The sequence below is a fragment of the Mytilus californianus genome, unplaced genomic scaffold, assembly GCF_021869535.1.
Source record: "Mytilus californianus isolate M0D057914Y unplaced genomic scaffold, xbMytCali1.0.p SCAF_14, whole genome shotgun sequence".
NCBI lineage: Eukaryota > Metazoa > Mollusca > Bivalvia > Mytilida > Mytilidae > Mytilus > Mytilus californianus.
This window is the reverse complement of record NW_026262626.1, coordinates 29,156,918-29,184,632: the sequence shown is the minus strand read 5'-3', so window position 1 is coordinate 29,184,632 and position 27,715 is coordinate 29,156,918. Positions and strand designations below refer to the sequence as shown.

The 27,715-nt window shown below is 32.4% G+C and overlaps 3 protein-coding genes across 5 annotated transcripts in view; 1 reads left to right on the top strand and 2 right to left on the bottom strand.

The window, feature by feature from the left end:
- LOC127724703 (E3 ubiquitin-protein ligase parkin-like) overlaps positions 1 to 27,715 on the top strand; it is a 558,693-nt gene that overhangs the window by 218,318 nt on the left and 312,660 nt on the right. The window lies entirely within an intron of this gene.
- LOC127724728 (organic cation transporter protein-like) lies at positions 1,201 to 11,433 on the bottom strand. 2 transcript variants are annotated; one of them, XM_052231823.1, is made up of 5 exons: positions 11,335 to 11,433; positions 5,709 to 5,921; positions 3,322 to 3,548; positions 2,393 to 2,574; positions 1,201 to 1,699 (listed from the first exon to the last, which is right to left on the bottom strand). In XM_052231823.1, exons 1-5 carry the CDS (start codon positions 11,391 to 11,393, stop codon positions 1,544 to 1,546), a joined length of 837 nt encoding a protein of 278 aa, XP_052087783.1. In that variant the 5' UTR covers positions 11,394 to 11,433; the 3' UTR covers positions 1,201 to 1,543. The 2 variants fall into 2 exon arrangements, with proteins under 2 accessions (XP_052087783.1, XP_052087784.1); XM_052231824.1 differs by lacking the exon at positions 11,335 to 11,433 and having other exon boundaries at positions 5,709 to 6,722.
- Positions 25,885 to 27,715, bottom strand: part of LOC127724750 (uncharacterized) — a 35,856-nt gene continuing 34,025 nt past the window's right edge. For both annotated transcript variants that reach the window (XM_052231847.1, XM_052231848.1), the window contains one exon: positions 25,885 to 27,561. In XM_052231847.1, the coding sequence (XP_052087807.1) occupies positions 27,505 to 27,561 (57 nt within the window). In that variant the 3' untranslated portion in view covers positions 25,885 to 27,504. The remainder of the gene's footprint in view (positions 27,562 to 27,715) is intronic.

The following is a 27,715-nucleotide window of genomic DNA, read 5'->3' as shown; positions in this document are numbered from 1 at the left end:
TTATGAAATGTCTGTTTCACAGATGAGGACGGATATGTTCCAATTGTCGTAAACACAATCCCGTCCTCTAATAGATCTTTTCCTTGAATGTGACATCGCCGAATTAGATATATCATCGAATTTTTACCTACATGCACAACACGACGGGTGCCACATGAGGAGCAGGATCTGCTTACCTTCCGGAGCACATGAGATCTACCCCGTTTTTTGGATGAATTCGTGTTGATAAGTCTTTTGTTGTCTGTTGTGTTTTGTAAACTGTTGTTTGTCTTTTGGTCGTTTTTCGTTTTTTTTTTTTGCCTTGGCGTTACGAGTTTGCATATCTCTTTGGTATCCTCTGCCTCTCTTTTCTACTTATAATCAAATGTAAAAATCAACCTGGTAGGACAACTAATATGAAATATGTACTTTTTATTCATTCTTTTAAAACTTCAGCTAGTTTGTAAGTAACAAGATCGAAATAGTTTTAATGCGAAAGTCCCTTGTAACTCAAGACACAATTTTTTCATAAAGAAAAAAAGTCATAAATGAAATTACAAATTGTGAAATAGAAATTCTTTACCAACTCGAGTTTTAATATCGATGAATACTAATATACTAATTTGACTCAATAAATTCCTACTTCCTCCATATGATTTTCTACAAACCTAGAATAATGTACCATGCATATATCTTACGGCACTAGAGATGATATGAATATCTACCAAATGATTGAATATGAAAAAAAAAAAAAAAAAAAAAAAAAAACATCAATGTGAACTTATTTTCCATCAACGTTTTGAATTTTACAATCTACGAAATGTATCACCTGTAACTATTCTTCCAATAGACATATAATAGAAATTAAAAAGAACAGACAAAGCAACATATACAAGACAAAGCCAAACATAAATGCAAAGACAAAATGAGAAAAAACTCGGTACACACAGAAGACATCGTCACAAACTAATTTAAAACTTGAAACCAAATTGTTAAGTAATATGATTAGTAAAAGAAGCAACAGTAGTATATCGTTGTTCAAACCTCGTAAATCCAGTTTTTAATATACAAAGAAAGGTAAAAAGACCAAGATAATCGATAGAACTCCAATCGGAGCGACACTGCGGAATATTGAATATAGAGTACAATATTAGAACAAGACAAATAAAATGTAATAAGACAGATGTAAACTCCCCCCCCCCCCCCACCCAAAAAAAAAAAAAAGAAGACAATAACTGAAACTACTGGATCCATTTCATAGAGCTTTTTTGTATTATTATTGCCGGGTTAGTTTACGCTGTAGAATGAGTGAAAAGAGTAGGGCAATTAATTAGTCAGAAATACCCAGTGATTTCCTACAATATTTTCTTTTGGAATTGAATAAAAGATTATTTTTTTTGCATATTGAACATATACTTGCTACAGAATAAGTAGCATTACAATTTCAATTCTGTAGCTTTCCTCTCTCCGGTGTTTCAGACGTGTAATGCACAACATTCAAACGAAGTGATTTCTGACCCACAGTATTCAAAGGAATACTAGTAATTCTAACATTAACAACACATCACCTTCCAAAATGTATTCCGTCTTCAATTGTTTCAGGTAAATTATGATTAAGTGTCTCCGGCAACCATAATGACAATATTCCAGCCAAGATGGACAAACTTCCAAAAATAACAAACGGTAAAGCACGTCCCAAGTTACCTGTTATTAGTTTATTCTACAAAGAATTAAATAAAACAATAATTATAAAGAACAAAGATTGCAACTTGCAAGACATTTCAACAATATAATAAAGCGTATTAGTAAAACAATTCCTTTTTGAATTTGTGCGTTAAAAGTGACCAAAAGTGTGTTTATTTACCGCTTGTCATATTTCAACGGATATTTGCATGTCATGGGGTGCCACTTGTCAAGCAAAAACTTCCCTTATTCTTTAGCTTACCCTTCTTCAGCATTTTCTGTGTAGCGCTCATTAGATTGTTGTTTATCTTTTCGGCAATTTTCTTTTGTTCACGGTGCTGTACGAATTCTTTCGACTTGTGGCTTTATTTTATTTTGATTTTGCTTTCTTGCTTTAAGTTTTAAATTTTATAATGATTACGTAAAATTGTGGCCTGCAAATCTATACATATGGCTGATTTGTTTAATTATGTTATCTCACTTCTTCATAATGATGAAGCATGTGAGTCTATGACCAATTGTCAATTAAGAATACCGATAAAACCAAATATTGTTTACGCTGTGCAGAAATAGTGTCAGGAAATAATTAACGCAACTATGTATTTATGTGTTTTTAAAATCTAGGACAGTAGTCTAATATAATAATCCGTGTATTAATATACTTGTATATGATATTATTGAGAACATATATTATTATTTCAATACTGAAGTGCATGATGATAGTACATACAATATCAGCTATATATGGGGATATCATAGCTCCAATATTCCCAAAAGAACAACCTATGCCGATTCCAGTGTTTCTGACCACGGTTGGATACAGTTCTGCCGCCCAAACATAAATACAAGCGAATGACGCAGCAATGCCTGTCTTTCCAAACATGGATAGTGCTACCGTGATCGGTTGCAAACCTGAAACATGAATATAAGTCCATATGCTAGTGATTTCTTCAGGATACTGCCTCAATCATTCCAGGCTTTTATTTCTTTTTTCAGATACTTTCTTGTGAGATTCAAAATCCTGATTAATCTAAAATTATTTCCCGTTTTCTTTTAAATGACGATTTTATCTCTGACGGAGGAAAAATGTAACTTGTTATTCTTAGGTTATATTTATAGGGGAATTTTTTTTTGCGTTCGAAAACATGTAAAAGGTGCCTTTGAGTGGACTGTTAGAAGTTACTTCGTGCTATGTCAAATCTTTGTCAGGATGTAATGAAATAAATATGAAAAAAGGAGATGTGGTATGATAGCCAATGAAACAACTATCCACCAGATAGCAAATGACGTGGAACTAACCAACTATAGGTCACTGTACGACCATCAAACTTATACTTATTTAAAGAAAAAAAGTAGCCGTTTATAAAGGAAAATTTTTTATGCAAGAAATATAAAAAATCGTGGTTGGCAAATTGTATACGTTAAGTCCAATGATAATGAATATCTTGGATAAGGGCAAATGAATCGTGTCATTTCTAAAACGTGTGTGGATCAAAATGGAAGTGTGTTCAATCCACTTGCAATCGAAATGTCGAAAACAGTCGCGCATTTAACATGGTAATAAGTACTTTAAAAGTAACTGTTTTTTAATAAGCTACTCAATGCTACATGTAAAAGACATAATCTAATGAGAATCCTAAAGTATTAGATCATGCTTACTTTCTTCGGCATACAACATAGTAAATATAGTTGATAAGCAGGCAAATCCACCAATTATTACACAAGATGCATGAAATTTCTTTCTACCAACCCTATCCAGAAAAACCAAACACAAAGTATATGCGATAAATTCTGTTATTCCTGACAGTATAAAGTTCAAGTAGAAGTTTCCACTGAGGTTGTGAGTACTGAGAGACAGTCCGTAATATCCCATGCTGATACCTATCCTGAAAATAAGAAATCAATCACCTTTACAATTATCAATTTGAATATATAACTTCTTATAAAATCCAGATGTTATATAACCATTATTACTAGCAGAAGTTTTATAGACATTTTCAGATGTCCTGTATACACAAATAGACGGAAAGTCATTTTAAGGTGAATTCTAGGTAACTGAAGGTCCAACTGTGACTGTGTACTTCTGAATACTAGTATGAAAAAAAAAACATTTTGGGATACGGTGCTCAGATAAGAAACATTTGAATCTTTTTGTTTTTACCAGTTTAGTTTATAAAGGAAATCTGAATTCTATAGGGATAAATTCAGATCGATTTTAGTATCATCTTTATCGGGCTAGTACACGTGAGTTTTAAAATGATCACTGGTTGTAAGGTTTTATGAGGTTATACGGTTTTAAAGATTTGTTTTCATTTCGACGTTGTAAACATTCTGCCAATTTTGAAAAGTCATCTATTTGATCCTCAGGAACGAATACATTCTTTATTTAATAAGGCTTTCTGGATATACTGTAGTGGGCTTTTACAAAGAGTCAAAAGGATGATAGAGATGTTTACAAATTATCAATCAAAAGCGTAAATGAATAAGACAAATACCGGATAGACCTGCGTCGCTGCATGCAATTGATTGAGGTAACATGTAAACTGTAAAATAACAGTTGGCAATCGTGAAGTGGATGCACGGCAGATGTAAAAACTGGTTACATGCTACAACTCATTATCAAGGTGCAGTCCAAATATAAAATCATTTTTGGTTGTTATAGGTCGTGGGATCGATCCCCGATCGGATTAATAAAAACATAGACACATCGTATCGGCTAACCAAATCGTGATGGTGACCGTAAGACTGTTGTTTGTTGATCTCAAGTCATTCTTTCTCATTATAAAAATAAGAAGATGTGGTATTATTACTCTGCTTGAGGAATTTTTGTTTTAAGAGAACACCACTCTTAACGTTTAAAGGCCACAAAAACATGAAAAACGTATTCATTGAGATAGGAAAACGCCATACCATGGGGTTAGTTCTGAGAAATAAGAAGATGACAATGAGAAAACTGAAATCATCACGTGTGTCGTAGACCTTAGTCTGAAGTTGTCCATCTGTGTACATTTTAAGAAAAAATCCAGATATGAAGATTTTTCTGCATTCGTTAATGCCTAAAATGTTTTGAATAAGCGTGGTTTTTCACAGTCTTTTCGTCACTTTATACAAGTACGAATACCATTTGGTTTTGTAAAAGAACAAACGGAATTTTTTAATTCGAAGGTTTAGTCGATCTATCAAATCAACACGTTGAATATTTGTGTAGAGTATGGAATAATCTAAGCTGTTAACATTGTTGCATAATTTAAATGATTGTGATTGAAAATTTTAAAGTAGATATTTAAGAATAATAAGAAATCCACATTCAAAATGATTCTGATTAAAAACTGAAAAATAGAATCCATGACAAACGCGATGTTGAATTTGGTTTTCCTTTTGTCAATTTCCCATTCCCGAGTAATAACATGCCACCCGTCACACCCTATGTCTTAAGGTATTACAATAAGTTGGGCCTATGAATTGTTCTTTTTATGCCCACGTCACTTACAGACGTGAGCTTTTATCTAAAAAAAAAACTACTCCGACAAGGGTACGTTGAAAAACGATTGAAATTATCATTGTATAAGCCGCCAGGATATGCAATATTTAGGACCTTCTGGTGTTTATGGTCTCACATGACTTTCTACACTTTGTTTAACAAAGCATGCATTAAATAAAATAGAGTATGGAAATGGGGAATGTGTCAAAGAGACAACAACCCGACCAAAGAGTAGAAAAACAGCCCAAGGCCACCAATGGGTCTTCAACACAGCGAGAAACTCCCGCACCCGGAGTCGGGCTTCTGCTGGCCCCTTAACAAAAATGTGTACTAGTTCAGTGAAAATGGTCGTCACACTAAACTCTGAAACATATAAATGAACTAAAATTGATAAAACATACAAAACTAAACAAAAGCCAGAGGCTTCTGACTTGGGACAGACGAAAAAATGCGGCGGGGTTAAACATGTTTTGTGAGATCTCAACCCTCCCCCTATACCTCTAGCCAATGTAGAATAAACAAACACACACATTAAAGTATATATTACACTTAAACCAACACTTACCAATTGAAAAATATGATCAATGTTCGGAACAGAAGAACTCGGTTAGTGAACAAGTCACACATTTTCCCAGCTTGCACCGGGTCCATCTTTGTATTTACTTGGAACTTATTTGGAATGACAGTTTTATTTCCAATTGCAATTGTTCTTAATAAAGCGTCCGCCTCAGCCAATCTTCCTTGCTGTACAAGCCATCTGGGTGATTCTGGTAATAACCTTTGAAAACGTTATTCAGTTAATCATCGAGATATAGATAGGACAAGTTCTAAGTTGCATACTGTATAAGTAAACTAAAGAGATTTCGAGATCTAATTAGTTTACTGACCTTCGAAAATAGAAAAACGTAAATCGTCGCGTATATGTAATACTTGGATCTGCTCTTTTATAAATACCAACGAAGATTTTGAAAATCGCTCTACAAAGAACAAAATGCAAAAAAAAGATAATTTATTTGTTTCATTTCATATATTCATGCAAAATGTACATGCTAGAATGTGTTTATTCTACTCGCAAAGTCAAAAAGGCAGTCATGTCATATTTTTAGTATAACAACTTGTATTTTGATTAAGAAATGCATTAACATTTTGAAAAAAAAAACAATTATGCTGATAACTCATCTTGTGTGCGAATATGTTGTAAAATTGATGCCCTCTGACGAACTCAATTGTTTTGTAATAGTTGCATTATATATTGACTTTATTGAAATTGTACGACTGGTCAGAAGTTTCTTCATAATCAATAAGAGTTCACTGCACTGTTTCCTTACATGTTGTAAATAAATAATCCACGGCGCAATTCAACAAAACGACACTCTGATACAGATGTAAAAATATTTCTATGGAATAAAGAAACGTAACTAAGTTATCTTTGGTATGAGATTGATGTATCTTAGATAATTTTGTGGCCTGTAAAAAATGTTACCTACGCACATTGTATACGACACATACGAAATCTACCTCGATATAAACTGAAAATTTCCTTACTAAAACACAAGACGGAACATAGTTTGATTAGGATTTTTTTACCACCAATAAGACAAAAATATAACAACAGGAACCGACACTGCAATCTGAAGATACATCCAATCTCTTATGAAGTATGCCACAACTCCAAGGAGAACAAAACCAGCACCAAAAAAATAGTTCAATATTATTCCAGTCCATATCCGTTTAGAAGGTCCTACTATTTCCATGCCTGAAATACATTCCGATAACAGTAATGATATACCAGGACTATCATGCTTTCACATTTATTTTTTTTTTTTAAATGTCTTTCTTTAAATATTTCTATCATGCTTGTGCATTTTTCCTACTTTATGAAGTACTTTTATTGATAAATTTTCATGGTTTCTTTTATCTATGCAACCAAATCATAAATATATTAAATCTGAGAAGCAGTATTTATTTTTCCAAATGCAAAGTTTATTATTCTGATAAGTATTTAATTCAAACCGATTGTTATCAACATTTTTTATTATCAGTTTTGTATTTTTGTCGTTGGAGTAAATACTTTTGAATAAACTATATAAAGTATAACAAACCTAATACAAATGAAGTTACATATAAACCGGTACCACACATTCCAATTATAAATCTAAACAAAACAAAAACCCAGTAAGATGGGGACCATGCTATCGAAATCGTTGACAATATTGTTAAACATACAGAGAGATACAAAGTTTTCTTTCGACCAATTCTGAAATCAAAAAGAGTTTAATAATTGTATTGCACACTGCTAAAATGAACAGTTGCAGTTTTACAATATATAAGCAAGTTATGACTCAAAGCAATGTTAAATTGTTAGTACTTTGCTCTGTTGCACTAATCCAGAGATATGCGCTATGGATTTTATAGGATTCAAATAACTAATGTATAGTATCTTAAGATTAGTAAGTATTCTGTTAACGGATTTGGTTAAAAGGGGCAGGACAAAAGAAGCACCTTCGATTTAATTGCTCAACTTGTTTTCCTCTTCTATGCCACCTTCGATCATCTATATTCAGATTGGCATTGTTTGCAGGTTATTGTAGTTACTCATGCATATCGACAGTTTTTAGTGTATTGGAAAAAAAGATATGTGCGAAAGTTAAAAAAAAAACATCACTAAGTAGATACACCACCACAGGTTGAAATGTTTGAGCCATTGCCCTGTCTTTTCCATCTGATTAACAGTTTTAATAGGATTTGATATCTTGATTATTGTCGAAAACGCTCTGAAAACACATGAAATTTCGTTTTGCATTCACTTAGATTTCGACTGCAAAACAACAGAAACAATCAAAAACATGCCACCAATAATTAATTCTCAAAATAACAAATACAATTAAGATTTGACAAATGACAATTACTGACGAGGCTCATGATTTGGTACTAGCAGATGCATATGTATAACATTACCGGTGCCAATTTAACTGCACCAGTTGCACATTTTGACAATCGATATCTTTTCAGTATTGCCCGAGGCCAAAATACTTGAAAATCAAAAATTTATTAGAAAAAGGAAGAGATTATAAACAAAAAAAAGGACATACAGTATGGCCAATTTGAAAGTCGGACAAGGAAAAGCTTTGCATGAGGCGTGATTCAACTAGTGTACTATCTCAATCCTCACTCTTTTTTTTTATATCGATCAGTAGATTGATAAAACGTATAATAAAAACCAGTACAAGAAAATCCAAAATAAATCCTCCAGGTTCGCGTCCAAAAAATGCGTTCTCGGTGTACTGTGACTTCCATTTTGCAACATTACTTCACAACAGGACATTCAGTTTGGTATGTTACTTTTCCATACTGAATTATCACTGTTTAGTAACAAGATGTATTAAAGAATAAATTTTGCATATATTCATTGGACATTTGCATAATAATGATCCTAATATTTTAAAGTATTTGGTGTATTGTCTGAACGTCCTATCGCGTTCCAAGAATTTTGACAATTTAGTTAGAAAGTATTGTTACAAATGCCAAAGCATGAATTGAATCCCTCGCCAAAATCATTTATCTGTAATATCAAACAAGCATGATCCTTAATATTGCTTTATACTTTTACATATAATGAATATACATAGTCGGTTTAGTCTGCAAGTGTACTGGGATTTCGCATTCATTTCAGTCCTGTGTACTTCTTGTACAAAGCAATTGTGAATGTACTGTGGCTTCATGTAATTTTAATTCCTTAAAAAAAATTTCATCTTTAGGCAGCTCTGTGTCTTTGGGACAACATAAATTGGGTTGCTATCATTTGACCTTTATTAGTTTTACCAAGAATCTGTAGGTTGGGACTGAATTGTAGCATTCATTCTAACTGTTTGTTTGTTTGTTTTTTGTTGTTTTGTTTTATCTTTCTTTATATTCAATTGTGCAGTACCATTGTGTCTTATAAAGCTATGCCGTTAAAGACTTGATTTATTTTTTCACTATAGTCTTGTCAGGTCCGTCCTTGTCTGTCTATTCTTGTGTGTCATGTTCCACACTTTCAACAGTTACTGCTTGTTAATCATTCCTCTCTTCTAAGTAAAAAGGTGTACATGACTACTCAATCCATAACTATAGATAGGTATAGTTTATGTTATCAGTACAAACATAAAACATATTAGGTTTATACAAAACTTGTATTGGTTCAAACTTGGTTACGTTCCGACACATTTTTTTTACTGTACTGTTGCAGTGAATTCAATTCTGCTATGCTTTTTTCGTGCATGTTCGATATTATTTTTGCGGCTTCGTGTGCTTGTTGGGAGGAAATACATGACATGGATGTATATTATATAAAATACTGTCTAGTGAAAGAGAACAATGAACCAAACGTAAACATCGACTATAATTTCTTACCAAGTTTGCGGGGTTATAATATGGTTAAACCAAAATTACAAACCAATATGGTCATCCTAGGACATGAAAGCTGATAGCTCTGTCAGAAAGGGTGAAAGCAATTCGGTCTCTGATACAAAGTTGAATCCAAAAGTTGAACAAACTTTGTAAATGTTCGACATAAGTCCGTATTGACAGACAATGAAGCTGTGAAAGTATATCCTCTCTTCGTGATAAATATGCTGTTGTTCCTGCTGACAAAGTTTCAAACAATATGGGTTTTTTGTCTGTAAATCCTATTCTTATGAGTTTCACATCAATAAATTATAAATAAACGAACACTTGGTTAAGCCCACGTGCAAAAACGTAGCTTCTGATTAGGATGAGATCTAGGCAATAACAAGTCGTTCGTGTCCTCATTTAATATTACGTTTAGCAATAAATCTGAGGACTTACCCTGTTTGTATTGGATACCTAACTTTACAAAACTCCGTGCAAACAGCGGTACGTTGCCGGCTCATCTGCATGTTCTTCCAAGGAATTGTCAGGTAGATTGTCCAAAATTTTGTCTGCACCGAAAGAGGGAATGCTGTAATACTGTTTACTCGCGGAGTTACATAATTCATATGTAGATTCATAAAAAACTTCTGATAAATTCTAAATATCGGTCCTTCTCTGAAATAAACTCTATCTTAATCTCCGATTTTTCCTTTACTTATTTTTGTATTTTTGTGATCCTTTTGGTCGTACGACTCTTGACGTGACTCGGTATTTGTGCATCCAATTTCTGGTTTTTTTTTGGCTTTGGGAGTTCCTGGTGTATATTTCCACATTTTTACTGCTCCATCCAAATTATTGTCACAATTGCCTCTGTTTGGGTTGCTCACTCAATTTTGTCAACATAACGAAACACTGTAATACAAGTGGGAGGTTAAGCTAGCTATAAAACTAGGCTTAACCCACCATTTTCATCGGAAAAAGCCAGTACCAAGTCAAGAATATGACAGTTGATTTCCTTTCGTTCCGCTGTTTGATATAGTCGAGCGTTTTTGGTTTTGTCAGGTTTTATGGACTTTCCCCTTCTTGAAATTATCTTATTGGTATATATTTTGTTAATCGTTCTACCACAAAGGAATGTCACTGTACACAAAAACGTGAACGCATAGTCACAGTACAATTGCAGACTTAACCGACTATGTATATTTATTCAATGTAAAAATATACATCAATAATAAGAATCATGGCATTTGTAACAATTTTTTCTAACTAAATTGTAAAAAATCATGGCACGCGATCGGACATTCAGACAATACACCCAAATACTTTCAAAATTGTATTATTATTTTCATGCATACATGTAATTAATGTATGCCAAATTCATCCTTTTATATACTATGTTATTAAAAAGTAAAGAATCAATATAGAAAACAAAGAAAACATACCAAAATGAATGTCCTGTTGTGAAGTGGTATTGCAAAATGGAAGTCACAGTACACTGAGAACACAAAGGCACATTTCATAGAGGACACCGTTTACATAGTTCCTTTACATTGTCGGAAAATATGAAATATAGTTGTTTTCGATTCAAAATAGGAGAAAAGCTCGTTTAAACTCGATTTTCTTCCAGGTTCTAGTTATTAAAAAAAAAAGATTTTCCGAATCTGTGCAGTATTGTTTAATCATGGACCTTGTCTTATGTACATCAAGTCCATATAATTTGTATCATCTTTATTAAAATAGATCGAATATGAACATTTATCAAACGGGTATACCTTATATAGACAGTTTGATGCATGTGTGAGAACATAATTATTACTTACAGATCAGATAAGTAGCCGAATCCGTTAGCACTCACTATAACACCAGCAAAATAACACATTGACTAAAGGGAAGTCTTGTATCCATCATTACATACTATGTTATTCCGAAACAAAAATTGAACGAAAGGGAACTCTTTAATCCATCATTACATACTATGTTATTCTGAAATAAAACATTGACGAAAGTGAACTATTGTATCCATCATTGCATACTATGTTATTCAGAAATAAAACATTGACGAAACGGAATTCTTGTATCCATCACTAAATACTATGTTATTCTAAAATGAAATTAAATCAACAGATTACCGCGATACTCCATCTAAATGAGAGAGAAATGGAAAAAAAAACCATTCGAGAACCCTATCCTTTCTTTAGATAAAGGAATGCGGTCTTTATAATTTAAAATAAACAATTCATCATTTTTAGCACTCTAAGTGCTTTAAAAATGTTCTGCTGTTTACTAAATATGCTTTCCGTATAAAATAGATAAGACATAACGCCGAAGTACCTCAGTTGTAAAAGTAGACTGGAACAACGTTTTATCATACACCCATCTTTCACATGTCCTCAAAGTTCCGTTGTCACCGTATATATGGCATTGATCGTACACTTGATCGGATGACCTTGGTATGGTCTTGTTGATTATATCTTCATGATGTTTGTTCTGGACTATATACGTATCATTTGACCATCCTGGTATAGCACATCTAAAATAAGCAGGTATACCCATTTACACGGAAAAACTGAGAAACACTAAAAATTTACAAGTACTGATTTCTTTTCTTCAAGAAAAGGTAAAAGAAAAAATCTACCAGAGGAGAAAGTTCAACATAAAAAAAGGAGATTAAAACAATGAAATAAAGGTGAGTTGATTGCTTCTAAAACTATTTAAACCTGCCATAATCTGACTAAAATCAGATATTTCTCTGATGCTCCTTTAGATTTGCTTTTCGCTCGTGTAAGATCTGAAATCATCCAATAATGTGTCATGTTTGGTGACCTTTTAGTATCAATTCAAATCTTTCTCTTAAAAAATATATCTTTTACTATGGAATTCAAACTATATTGTCGTAATAAACTGCGAAATATTTCTTATTCTTTGTTCTAAAAATTAAAATTTCCAACATTGTTCCGATTTTATGTTTCTCAACTTAGCAAAGCAGTGAAGTTCATTGTTATATTCATTTTTTTGCATAGTAAATAAATCGTAAGTCGACAAAAGATTTAACCAATATACCAGTAGTACTTGTGTAAGTCTGTGTTCGCCATTACGCGCCAATATGTCGCTTGCAATGATTGTTGATTGGAAGACAGACATATTTTCATGCAGATCTTTCACGAGCGCAAACGAAATCAAACGGTATAAGGTGCGTAGCTGATTTTAATCAGACTGACCTAGCCAATTGTTCTTGTTACTGTCCAAAGAAAGAAATATCGTATATGGATGTTGCTATCGCTACATACGTTTACCCTACATCTCATTGTATTTACATAAGAATTGAGAAAATATACATATAAAAATGATTTATGCAGTTGTGGCTATTGGCTTTGAACTGGCTTTCAATAACTATGAGTACTCTTGGATTGGTACTTTGTCTATATGTTAGTTGTTTTTGTGACTCGTGCAAATCTGGCGAGGCAAACCATTTCCAACTGATTTTTACAGTTTGTTCTTTTGTTGAGATGTTACACTACCGTCCAAGGTTACTAGGGTAGGTTTCATCGCTCACAGACATGTTTAATTCCGTCGCCGTATTCTATGTGTGCTTGTTCCAAGTCAGGAGCCATGTAATTCAGAGGATGTCCTTGATTGCTGTTTGTTAACTTGATTTTCGTTCATTGTTTTTTTTTTCATAAATCGTTTTCTTTTTGCTCTAATTGTTTCATATTTTGTCATGTCATAGCCATGTAAAATAGCTGACTATACGGTATGGCTTTTGTTCATTTTTGAAGGCCCTACGATAACCTATAGTTGCTGAAATCCACGTCATGTGTACTCTACTGGATAGTTGTCTCATTGCTAAATCAAACCACATCTCCTTATTTTTTTTTATCAATCAAACATAAAAAGGACCTGAAAGTAAAATTACAACATGACTAAAGAAACTCATCATAGATACCAGGATTAAACTTTTGTACGCCAGATGCGCGTTTCGTCTACAAAAGACTCATCAGTGACGCTCGCATCAAAAAAGGTTAAAAAGGCCAATTAAAGTACGAAGTTGAACAGCATTGAGGACCCAAAATAAAATGAGATATGGATATATACATAGGTCAACGAGATAGCAAACCAAAGACTAAAACAACCAAAATGCATCTCAAGGTCAACAATACACGGTAATTTTTCATCGCGTCCAAAGGAAGTTGAATTACAAGAACATTTTTCAGCACTTTAAAATTACGTTCTTACCTGTGCATAGGCGTTGCAAGAATGAAGGTTGAGATAAAAATCTGAAATGACGTCACAAATGGAAACAGACATAGTAAAAAATAGATTCTCTTCTGATATGGACCGAATTCTCCAATGACTGCAAATATACTATCGACATTCATTGTCATAGTTCATCTACAAAATTACAATTTTACGATAAATAAAGGGAGGTGTGTGTTAAAATCAGGGTACTTAATAAATAAAGAAAGGATCGGAACCTAATAGTTGAAGCAACGACGAATTAGAATAGTGGGAGCTATAATAGTCAATTATCTATATACTTATTTAATTATAAACTTGACTCGATTAAAACTTAATTCATGTGTTGTATGTGTCTTATGCACATGAACATAGCTGTAATTCATGTATTGTTTGCATTTTAACCCGTTAGGGTTTTACTTTTTGCAATAAAGTTATCTATTATAAATAAAGTAGCCCCAACAGAACACTCAATACAATACAAGGCCTGTGAAAGAAGAGTTTACATTCTTAATTTTGTTATATACACCTTAAGATATTTTTTTGACAAATTTATGAAGATTTTGTACATTAAATATTCATCGCTTCATATGATGTCTTCAAACAAACAACATGGATCAATCAAACTGTTATAATCAAACTCCTAAATGAGATGATATTTCTTCACTATGATCACTGTTAAAAGAGTATGTTTTTGTGCTAAATCATGTAGGTTTGACAATTAAGTGCTATTTAATCAACTGAAAAACTATAAGTGTCCAAATCCACACTGATAACTGTGAAACATATGCAATATATTTTTATGGTCTAGTAGATACAGAACCAGGTTCGAGATGAAAAAAGCCTAAAGATAGACTTTAAAAGCAAATTTTGAACAGTCAAAACAATTGTTGTTAGAAAAATCCGATACAGCCCGATCTCCCATTTGAAAAGTTAAAGCAAAAATCCATGTTTTGCGATGGGAAATTCCAGAAATCATTTAAATCAAAAATTGTAGTGGACTACTGAAATAAACGAAAAAGAAGAAAATAATATTCAAAGAAACATTTGATATCTTAATTCAGCTAGCAAACGTGTCGCTATCTATCTTTAACTTATTGAGTAAAAGTAATTTTGTAGGTTACCATTGCAATAATAATGTCTATCAGTTAGATGTTTTTTTTTCTCTTTGGCGCTGATTAAAAAGGAAAGAACGAACTAACAAAACAAAAGGACGCAATGATCAAAATAAACCGCTCTTAGTTAAGCTAGGATATAAAAAAAAAAACAATGCGTAGTTATGATTCTGCACACGTACAGTTCACATTTGTATGCAACAACATTATGATATTATGGGTACATACACATATCAAGTTTCAGTTGGTAATTACAGTGCAGAAGATAGGATGAATAACAATATTACTGTATACGTGTAAAGCCCTGACTTGCATTATAAGGATTTCACGAAAAGAAGCGGAAGAAATTGTGTTGTTCTTAATGTCTAAGCATAGTTCTTTAAGAGTAAGAGAAAGCAAGACTGTGCGGCTCGGAGTCAGAATAATGATTCATGTCTTTCAACTGATTTTTACCGTGTATTCTAACTACATTTCAAGTCCGGTCTTGTACAAAGTAGTGTGCATATTTGTATAACATCATTGTGATATTATCTTTAGTAACATTAAAAATTACCTGCTTAAAGTTAAACACTCATTCGTCTACAATGTCTTAAATAATTCAAGTGCTTTTCGATTTATTACACAGTAAAATTACCTGCTAGAATCAAAATTTCAGTTATAAAATAAACAAGTTAGGTTCCAATAGTAATTCTAACATATTTAACTTACGAAACTTCAGCCAGCCATGAAATAATCAATGCAAATGAAACGTTAAAAAACTCATTATATAATCTGAGGTAAAACGAATGTCAAGCTTTCCATCAGACCGAAAAATCGACATGAACTATTGAACGTTAACGTTCCACTTCTCCGGTTTTGATTTTTTACAGTCAAGCGAAACATGTAAATATATCACTTTTTAAATCTTCTTAAATGAAAGTAATAATAGTAATAATTCTAGTTATTATACGCATTTAAAGAACTAGAGTGCACTGATATTTAGAAAGTTTCTACAAGAATACAAAAACTAATATGCGGAAAGTGTGAAACGAGAAATAATACATTAGTTATAAATGTGTGAATATCGAAAAAAAAAGATTGATTGTGAACGAGCAGAGAATACGGCGGATTTGGGTTCATTGTTATTTGGTTATTGAATGTACCGTTTTCCGGTACCGGTATGCAAAGCATTCGGTGTATCGAGAAAACGATCGTGAAAGTATAATAACGTTGATCAAGTATAAATTCATGCGATCGGATCGTGAAAAATCCTTTATCGGAAATAATTGTTATTCCAGGTTAGCGGAGGGTAAAGCGATCACAAATATATTCTATATGTGCCTTTCCAAAGTCGGGAGCCTGTATTTAGTGGTTGTTGTGTGTTGCTGTCTGTCATATTGTTTGCCATAAATCAGGCCTTTGGTTTTTTTTCGTTTGAATTGTTCCACATTTTGACATGCGGGGACTTTTATAGCTGACTATACGGTAGGGGTTATACTCATTATTGAAGGGCGTGCGGTGACATTAATATAGTTTGGTTAAATCCAAGTCATTTGCAATCATACTAAATCTCCTTGTTTTATACATACGCATGGGCTATTTCATAACATGAATGACAGAATTATTTTTCTCTGAACAAGGTCGCTTAATTCCAGTATCAATGTTTCTCTGAGAATTGTTTTGCAGGAGCTAATTCACACAGTTTGCAAAAAAAAAAATAAATAAATAAATAAAAAACCGCAAAAAAGTGCAAAAATATGATATTCCTGATTGCGAAAGCTTCCTGGTCGTGAAAAGATGATCAGGTACCGCATTTCTAATCGTGAAAGAACACAGCTTTTTTTGATTTTGCAAACATCATTCGAAGTGTTCTAATCATCATGTAATTGTAATTTATAAATGTAATTGGTATTATAAATGACTTGCCTAACATGGCTATACCTGTTCATTTTTGTCGGAAAATATGTCATTTAATTGAGTCCTTCATTTTAATCATGAAATCGTACATATATCATTTCGAAACCCCTTTAGCAGAAACTTTGATCGTAATGTTTGAAAAAATATATATTACCTTCGACCTCTTAACATTTCATTGTATGAAGCGTAATATGTGTAATATAATTTTTTGAATATCTTTTATTTGATTGCAAAAATGCATACCATCATTGCTAGTTTATGTAAAGAACAGCACTAATGTCTGACTTAACTTTGTTACATTTATGAGATGATATCATAGTTTTTAATATTACCGATAGTAACTTTTAATATTACTTATATGGTGTCACGAATCCTCCGCATTCACTGCAACTTATACTGGATATGAATAAAAGGAAATGTGTATTTTACATCAATGGAACAGCAACCCAACATAAAAAATAACAAAAGGACATCTAGCGGGCAACATACAGTTTTCAGCAATAGACAGGTGTTTGTACAATGTGTCATGCCCTATACACTAAAATGTCCGATCAAATCAACCTCTTCATTTTTTGAAATTTTTGCTATTTTTGCCAAATGTTGGTTCTTATCTTACATCCCCCTTTTTGACTATGAAAATTAACCAACAACCAAAAAGTGTTAAGCAGTATCAGAAAATTTGAACCAAATACATACACACGATTTATGAGAACACAGCAAACATTGAGAATGAACACACATATTGTGATTGGAAATATGACTTACGAAGTCATCAGGTACCCATTATCGTTGTCTTTATATAATCATACAAAAACAACATATGAAAAATAGTTTCAAATCTTAACAAAACGTATCGCATTTATGTCGACATATTTTCAATTGCGTTTTGATCAAAATGGCAGTTTAAGTCAAAAATTTACTTACATATACTATGAAAAATCATGATTCTTCAAACAAACAATTGAATAGAGAATGTTGTTTATGTTCATAGTAGACTTAGCAGGCGTCACACGGATGTTACTGTACGGAAACGGAAATGTTCTAATTGGTAATTTTGTTTTGCTGTCGCTTCATATATAGCTCCTCCATTGTCAATTGATAGGTGTATGTTCAGATATGAAGCAGACTTTGTTGAAATGTGGTTTAATTCATTTTTTGGCACATTTGGATAAAATAAGAAGACTGTCCTGATCAGAAGTTAGTCGATCGTAGGCGGGTGAATGCGTCATAAGTGTCAATGAAAGACAAATATATTTTCATTTGACGTTTGAAGCTCATCGAATAATGGACCATATACAGACAGATCATTACATATAAAAAAGGAGATGTTACATGCATTTCAAATCCTAGTAGAACACCATTAGAAACAACCTTTACAGCGAAAGTTAGAATTAAAACACGTTCTTTTGCTTGTTATGCATTGGTCTTTGACTGAAATATTGGAAAAATTAAGTGCTTACTCTTCCGGATTATCGCAATTCACTCCTGGTTTTCGGCGGGATACATGTTGGTCAATATTAAGTTTTCTTTGTAGTGCTAGAGTAATTAACAGTTATTCGTCTGTTCTTTTTTTTTTGCACGATGTTGTCTATCTATCATAGCCTAACGGTTTTTGATTGCTTCCTTGATACTGCCCCTATCTTCATATCTTTAGTAGTGTATGTTATTTGTTCACAACTTATCTAGACTCTGGAAGACTTAAAACTTGATAAGGAGGTATTGTATAAACATTTGTCTATTGATTTCGTCTGTAGGTGGATTTCTAAATGTCCATTATCACAAGGATACAAATAACAAACGCATTGATAGCTGTTTTCATATTGTTAACTTTTTATTCTTGAGAAGTCACAAATTTCCCCACTCTTAACAGTTACGTATCTAATTTGATTTGATATATTATATCTTGTTTCCCCTAAGATTGTTTTAAGTATACACACACGGAAAAAGATGTATACACTAACAAATACATAGTTATACACTAACAGAGACATACATCCGTTTTTAATTGTATAACTGTAAAGATTGGTCGCCAAATTGAATTGGGTGATTGTTACGGTGAATAATTTCATCCCTGTTAATTTGACATTGTTGCGAGTTTTGTCATATTACTAGCTTTGACACATACTATTTGAGTCTGGAATCGTATGACAGATGATGCTTACAAAGACATGAATTGAATTGGTCATTTATTCTAGTATTAAAATATCATTTTTATATATAGTTCTATAGTAAATCCTTGGCTTTCATTTTTTTGGGGTTTTTGCATTCCTAATGTAGGTAAATCCAGAAATTTGAAGCGCTTTTTTCGCACCAATACTTTAGAAAAAAAGTGTTATTTTCCTTATCAAGCCCTGGGTAGAAACTGCTGTAGGTAGACTGATAGTCCTAGAGATTATCAACAGCTGAGCAGTCAGCTGTGCTTCGGCACTGACATGATTATAACATACCTTTCTTAAATTTTCCGTTGATAGATTTAGAAATTACCTACTGTTACCAACCAATTGGATCAGTGATACTTATAAAGTAAAAGAACTGACACCAACTGAAGTCATTGAAGAGACCGACACCAAAATACACACGATCGCATGAAAAACTACAATTTAGAAACTTTTGCTGATAGCTATCTACATGAAAGTTTACATTTACAATTGGTAAATATTGAAAAGTTATTATTTTACCGAATTTCATGGCATGGGTCTTATCCCTATGTAGGTATACAATAAGTATTCAAATACATTTTATCAACACAAGAATCGAATTTATTGTCCGACCAAAGTCCATTTTGACTACATAGACATAGTTTGTCCAGTCACGTAAACTAAAAATACTTACATTGTATCGTTTGTAAGAAACTCCATTCATTGGAGATATCATAATGAATTAAATACATCTCATGAAGTCGACAATTCACAAATCTGTTTGCTGACAGTATACATATTATATTCATCACAGTTTATATATACACACAATGTTGACGGCTTGCTAAATTAAATAGAACTTTCTTACAATTTGTACGTACTCTTGACAAATCATACGTAAGACCCGTTTGAAGGATCCTTTATTTTGAATTTTTATTAAAATGTGACATATTTATGTTATCTTAATCAATGCTGTCATGGGACGATGGCATTTTGCCTCAAAGTTTGCCCATCAAGGACCAAAATACTGCTTGCAACGACATATGTCAAACACGAATTTTCATGCGACATAGGAATTTCGTGACATACAATGTACGATGTAAAAGTGTAAAAAAAAGGTTGAAGGAGATAACTCAACAAAATTTGCTAAACATAAGACTCGTCAGAGGAAGAAAAAAATACCCATTAAAAATTGTGCTCAACTAACCCCCTTCCAAAAAAAAAAAACTTCTTTTCATTAACAATTCTAAGAAAATACCAATGCAAATATATTGCCTTTCTCCCAGCCAAAAAAAGATTTAAAAAAATTACACAAATACAAAAATTTCTACCTTAATTGTAAAAGAGAGGCGAAAGATACCAAAGGGACATTCAAACTCACAAGTCGAAAATAAACTGACAACGCCATTGCTAAAAAAAAAGGCCAACAGACAAACAATAGTAAACAAAACACAACATAGAAAACTATAGACTGAGCAAAAACTGGGGGTGATCTCAGGTGCTCCAGAAGGGTATTTGCGACCCCCCCACCCCACCGATAAAAAATAGTGAAATTGACACCCAAATCATATTACGTTTAATCATCCAGATGGTTGTAAATGAACAAAGCAAGATCTGTTATTAGTTCATCTGTAACTAGATCTCAAGGGTGGATTTAGGATAGGGTTGCACCCGATCTGTCTATACTCGGCAGACACACCCCTAGCCTTGGTCTATTAAATGCACAACTAAACCAGAGACAGAGAAGTTTAAACCACCTGCGACAGTTTTCCCAGTTTAACTTGTTGCTTGTTTAACTTTTTTGTTTTAGAACACTTAACGTTTGTTATACAGTGTGGACAATATAACGTTCATATTGGACTCTATTTGCATTGAGTTGGTGATTATATATTTGTTGGTTGACTGTTTTCACGTAAACATTTATCTCATGTCTAAATCAAAGCTGTTTGTGACGGTGTGTGTGCCTGTGTATGTGTGTTAATCATTCCCCTTCAATTGACATGGGATTTCACTTATTCGCTCGTGTTAACATCTTCTGTAAATGCCAAATATGCACCACTGATTGGTCCACAAGAAATAAATGATTTTAAACTAATTAATGACGTTTAAGAGAATGAAATAAAAAAAGTCGTGCATCTAGCATTCACAGAAAATATTAATAGTTGAAAACAGACTAAAAATCATTTGGGGAATAGAAAGGCAACGACCATTAATTTTTAAGAGGGGGGATAGTTTTATCCCGTTTCACATTTGCTTCATAACACGGGTTTAATTCCTATATGGATATATATATATATATGATGTTTTGTCAATACAAGAATGGAATTCTTTGTCCAGCCGTGAGTCCATGTCAACCTATTAATGAACTACTTGAAATCATTCTTTACAAACAAATGCATCTTTTAAAAATATTAAAGACGAAATGAACACTTTGAGTGATCGGATTGTTTTGTTTTTCATTCGTGGTATTATATTCAGTCTCAATTGATGGATCAAACAAAACTTAAACATTCGAGTATTATTTTTATCGAATTTGCTATCACATATGCTATGTTATATGAATCAGTTATTACTTTGTAACATGTCACGTGTCCTAGGATTTCATATACAGATGGAAATGTTTCTCTAGATCAAATATCAAATTTCGACACATGGCAAATCGTCTTCAATTTTGGGGATACTCAATATGGTAACTTGTACAGGCAAAAATACGTTTCATATTTCTTTTTCGGTAATGGTAATATATTTTGGTCATATTATTATCGTCCCAAAATGTCCTGAGTAGTTAGGATGCATAAGAACCTTGATTACTCAGCAGCTCTATTTCATGTCGGTCTATGCCCACCAAGATCTACTCTCATGCGGTACCACGTGGAAAATCAAGTAAGGCTATGCAGCTCGGGAACTGCTTGATAAAGTACAAGTAGGCATGTGTATGCACATACCCTATGTTGACGTATTTCTGTCAAAGATATGCGGCTAGCGCAGACACAGTATTTTAGAGGCTAATTATGCTTAATTGTCTGAGAACACGCTGTCATCTAATGTACTATAATTTGTTCATACTGTGTGTTTAATGTGTCTACTGCGGGTGGGATGTAACAGAAAAACAAAGGATATGGGGTATACATCCATGACACAAAATCAGTACATGCACAGCAAAAAACACACAACAATTGAACGGCCACGATAACAGACTTTGTAAATGCACCAATGTAATAAGGTTAAACCAGTATTACGTGCGCGCACGTCTCCCTGTTTGTCTATCTAGACGATATACCGTAACAGTAAAACACACACTAAACACAGAAGGGCGACCTTTAACTTGAACAAGGAAATAAAAGACGGTAAATACTTTGGGTCAAATTGTGTTCGCTACTACAAGAAGCAAGTTTATTAAGAAGAAAAATAACAAGAAACGGCATGTCTAACTGGTTTAATTGATTAAATTTTATAGAATTTGGTAGTTTTTGAGAGGTTAGTAACTTAAAATCGTCAGAAGATCGAAAGAAACTGAAATAATCAATGTATCACTCATGTAGCCCATGCCGTGCTGTTGGAAGATGTAAGAATTTTCCCGTGTTGAAATATATAATGTTTCAATATTTTAGTCTTTTTTACGATATTGTAATATGAAACAGGGTAAGAGATGCCGTTTAATATTAATTTTGCACCCGAAACAATATATTTACAAATGGAACGATGATAGATTGTCAATTCTTTTTGAAAGTATGAAAAAAAGTCTATGGTTTCTATAAAATAACAGTAGCTTTTGTGTTAATGAAAGGTTAATTTGCTCATTAAAGTCAGCTATAAAACGAAATATCTAGTAAACTGTTCAAGTTGTACACGTCATTGAATGATACTAGAGGAACATCGCCAATCTAATAAAGAAAAGTATGTAATGGAAAAGTTGCTATTGTATCTTTCGTCGAATATGTAAGTTTGAGTATTGCTATATTATACAGCTATGTCTAGAATGGACAACACTGACAATTTTCATTATATTCATTTAGTCTGATGTTCTTTTGAATAAATTTGTACATGTTTAATAGTACACCATCAACAGTAACGACCCAGAAGAAGTAAAACGATGTAGGGGTTACAGTAATGAAAACCAGCTGTTGGTTTACGTATCAAAGTTCATATGAATAGTACAAAGCAATCGTACATCATACGTAATGCTTTAATGAAGTAGTTATCATTAAATTCATGTATCAATTCATTTTAATATGAATATGAAATATTGCATACAGAATTTTTGTGCTTTTTTTCACATTTGAGTAATTGATGAAAACAGTTGCATTTGCTAACTGCATTAATTGCACAAAACCTGTTTTTGTCGACGAAAATGAAAAAGAGTTTGTCTGAAAGAAATAATCGTAGTTTAATATTCTCCGTTTGGTCCCTACTGAGTAAACATAATAAATTTTCTTTCAGAACATCATTCTCTTTGATCCTCAGCAGGGAAGTTTACTGAATTATGAAGACATTAACATGATAATGTCAATAATTTCATCAGAAATTCGTATAACGTCTATTGAAAATATGTCCCATGATGGTCAAGACAAAATTAGAAAAAAACAATCATCGAATGAAAATTTTACTAGAAGAGTGATTTAGATACAATGTATTTTTCAGATTTCTCTCAATTGACGAAACAGTAAATGCTTTCTATAATGCTAAATAAATAAATCTCTTTGATTTGGCTATTTTTTTCTACTTTTATAACCAGGGAATAAAAACCTCAAGAATATGTTCATAGTTATTCCAGAGAAATGACAGGAGATACATTTGTGTGTTATATGTAATTCAATTTCATTCTTTTGAGTATTGTCGCTTGTATCAAATTAGTAAATATTTAAGATTGATTACATGGTTGTTGCTTCTCTTTTGTGGTTTATTTTACATTAGAACCTTGCGGTGACGTGATACATGTATAAAATATTATCTACAAATTTGAGTTTTTTTTTGGGTGTAGAGAATGAAAGAATTCTAAAGCGACCGTGCAAATAGGAAAACAAAATAATAGAGGCAATATCCATTGACTCTATTTTCTCAATTATAGGAATGCATTTATAGTATATCATATAATTTCAAATAGTATTAAAGCCTACTGGAATTCAAATATTAGATATGAATGTAAATCTTAAAGCATTTAGTTTTTTTCAACATATGGCCTAGATAGGGTAAGGTTTATGCGCGCGTAAAACTGATCAACTCCATCAGATTGTGTACCTTTAATAACTCAGGCTATCTCAGGACCATGTGTTGTTCGACGTTGTTTGTCTTTGTTTTTACATCTGAATCGGGTGTTGGTTGTTTGGTTAGTCTATTGTACAGTCAAGTTATTTTTATTTTGGTGACTCCTGTTAACTTTTGTATGCAACATAAAATAAGTTTTACATTTTTCCTTAGGTTAAAATGTTTTATATTTCTGTTAAGGGCTATATTGTCAACCAAAAAACTCATCAAAGATACCAGGGAATATGCTCTTTAAATCAAGTTATTATTGTAAGTAGTAGTATACTCTTCAATATGATAGACTCGCACATTCAGGTTGCGCTTATTTAATTATTATTTTGGATAGTGTTGACCCAGATTGTATAATATTTCAGTTTTACAGTCTTATTAATTTCCCCCATCAGAACATTGTGCTGTTCTTTATTCTTTGCTGTATGATAGCGCTTATTTAGCTATAAAACCAGATTTAACCCACCATTTTCTTGGAAAATGTCTGTACCAAGTCAGGGAATACGGCAGTTGTTTTTCATTTGTTCCATTGATTGATAGCGTTTGATTTTGTCAGTTTTTATGGACTTCACCTTTTTGAATTTGCATTGGAGTTCGGTACTTTTTTTTATACTTTTTTATCTTTTCAGAAGGAGTCATTTGTTGGTTGTTTGTGGGTTCTGTTGTCTTGTCCAATATTTTTTTTGTTTTTTCCTCTAGTCCATTTATGTATTTTTCCCCAGCTGTATATTTAAGGTACTTATCTTTCATTGAAAGATGTTACTAGTGGAGCAGATATTGTTAACACTTTCAGAACACCTAATCTTTTTGTAAGGTTCGTCATATCAATCTTTAGCTTCTTTTGTAGTTTTTTGTTGACATCTGTTTATCATTTTTGTCGTTTGTGGTTGTCAAGGTGTTTTTCTTTGATTTTTTTATTGCTTGGTGTCTTTTTACTCTTTATATGGTGTGATAATTTGTTAAACTATACAAACAGGAAAATGTTTATGTCACCAAAACGTCTACACTGCTTTACAATCAACTACTAGTTATGATTTCAAACCATTAAAGCTAAAACATGCATTAGATATACTCCTGATGACGTTATCTCGATGGGGGATAGATATTCCCATCAGGTGTTATCCCGATCGGTAATATCTTATTTACATCAAGATATTATGGTCAATATAAAATGATAGCTTTTTATAATTTAGAAAGAAATGTATCAGGAGTTTGATACAGCATGATACATGAAGGAATTCATTTACATTTATTGACCGCCTCGGTGCTGTAACTGCGTCGTTGGTTTGATCCCCGTCAGGTCAACATTAAGACTTGAACATTAGTATTTGCTGCTTCTCCGCCTAGTATCGGGCCTTAAAACTGGGTGGCTCGAAGTCAATATACATGTTATATGTTATAATTTGATGGAATATGTCCTCCTGTAGACCATTTGTTACCTAGTGAATAGTCCAGCGTGTCGGTGTATTACAAACCAAGGTATGTATTCAGATCAAATTAATATGTTCCCGTCCTGCTATACATGTATTTGTTTTCCACTGGACGTTAAACAAGATATAATCATCATCATCCTCATCATTAATGGCACCATGTTACAAGTAAATATGGACGACACTAATTTTCTGTTGGCCTTATCCAAAGCAAACTGTTAGATAATAGCCATTTAAAAATTGCTACTGTAATACCAAACAATTAAAATGTGATGTGTGAACGTTGTAAAAATAGAAAACAGTCCAATACTATCAGGTTTATTCTTTTTAACAACAGATAGAATAAAATTAGACAGAAAAAGGAAAAATAGATATTTTATTTACATTTAAATCGCATTGATACAAAGCAAGAAATTGGCATGGACGAATATAACTTAATTTCTATCTTTTTAATTTTATTTGGGTAAGAATAAATTGTTGAACTTCATTTAGTATATGTCGTAAAACACTAATCATACATCTTTATATTTAAAAGTTTAACATTTATCACTTTGGATAAGTGCTTATTGATGAAATTTGCGCGGCACAGATATTTGAAACGATCAATTCTCTAATAATTATAATACTCAATATTGATCGTCAACTTTAAAGTAAGTACTATTATTATAGCATTTGTGTAGAAATAGTATTTGTGTAGAAAGGTATCTTCAAAATTATTTATTTTATGCATAGCCCTTTCCAGAAAGACATTTGCGAAGGCTCTAAAACTATCATCTGATTCGAGGTCTCCCCCTGTTAGGCTAGTAGTATTGGATTGCTGCTACAAAAAAAAATAACTTGGAGCAGTGTAAGTATACTACTAATTACCTACAAATACAATTGTTTTCTGCTTAATAAACTAGTTTTGTTAGACTTCTGTTAAAAGTGAAAAGACCTTTATGTAGTAATAATGAAAATTACATAAGCCGTAAGCAATCATCATGGTGCTTTACTGAAGAGGACAGAGAAATCTGGTTCTCATCATCGTTCACTGAAGTCAACACATACTACTTTTTATGAAATGATCAACTATAGTTTTGTTTTCGGAAAATGATTTGTAATTTTGAGGTGTCTATCTAGATTAAACTTTTGAAAGACGCACTATCATCTCTTAAATGTTTCTATTTTCTTCATTCCTACCCAGTTTTATGACATCTGACAAATTATTTCATTGGTTTAATATTTTCATTGATTAACTTTTATGTAAACTATCATACACAATTGAATGAAAATCTTTATTTGATCTGTCTTCAGCCAATAACAGCAACATTTATCATACAAAAGAGAGAAAACAGCGACTTTCTAAAAATAAAAATTATATGTGTGTATGTGTGTAAGTTAAAGAAATAAAAAAAAAACCATTTCGTTTCATTAAGAAAATATGTAATTTGTATTTTAAGGAAAATAAAAAAAAAATTCTAATAAAAAATCATATATCTCTTCGGTATGTTTATGACAAACAAACGGTAAATTTGACTGACTGTTCGAACCATGGACCTTAAAAATCATAGTAGCTAAATAAATAGAAAGAGATCTTTGTCTCTCAGTCACATCACTCTCACTTCCGGACATTTCCTTTACATAAATCAGAACGAAATACATATACTGATATCAGATATAAGAAATAACATTTTAAATTAGGACAAAATAGCAAACAATAGACGTAAACAATTTCTCTAGAATAAATAATTTATATTTCAAGATATTTAAACTGTAGAAACATTTTTGAAAATACGAAAAATGAAAACTTCAATGGAACATAAAAGTCAAAATGTTTTGTTAAGCAATCAAGTTGCTTAACAACAACTTTAAACATTAGGATATTCAGATATTTCTGTGTATTGTGCATTTACACATGCGCACTGACATGTATCAGGTGCAAGGATTCACACCATGTCGACGTCATTTGCCATTGCTAGATCCCGTAATCTTTGACGGTAAATCTGAAAGAAAAGAAGTTACATTAAAAAAAACATTGTTTTTACCACAATTGTTAGGACATATATAAAGTTAAACAGGGATTGCTTAGTGACAATTGTTAGGTACGCTTTCTTACAAAAGAATATGATATAAATCAAATTCAACAACAGAAAAATA

Bases quoted from the DNA above. Each gene is read 5' to 3' on its own strand.
- LOC127724728 (XM_052231823.1), bottom strand. From the start codon at position 11,393: ATGTGTTATTTTGCTGGTGTTATAGTGAGTGCTAACGGATTCGGCTAC. The intron at 5,922-11,334 runs GTAAGTAATAAT...ACGTTTTCAAAG, and splicing joins TTCGGCTACTTATCTGATCT to GTTATTACCAGAATCACCCA. The intron at 2,575-3,321 runs GTAAGCATGATC...TTCATGTTTCAG, and splicing joins TATGTTGTATGCCGAAGAAA to GTTTGCAACCGATCACGGTA.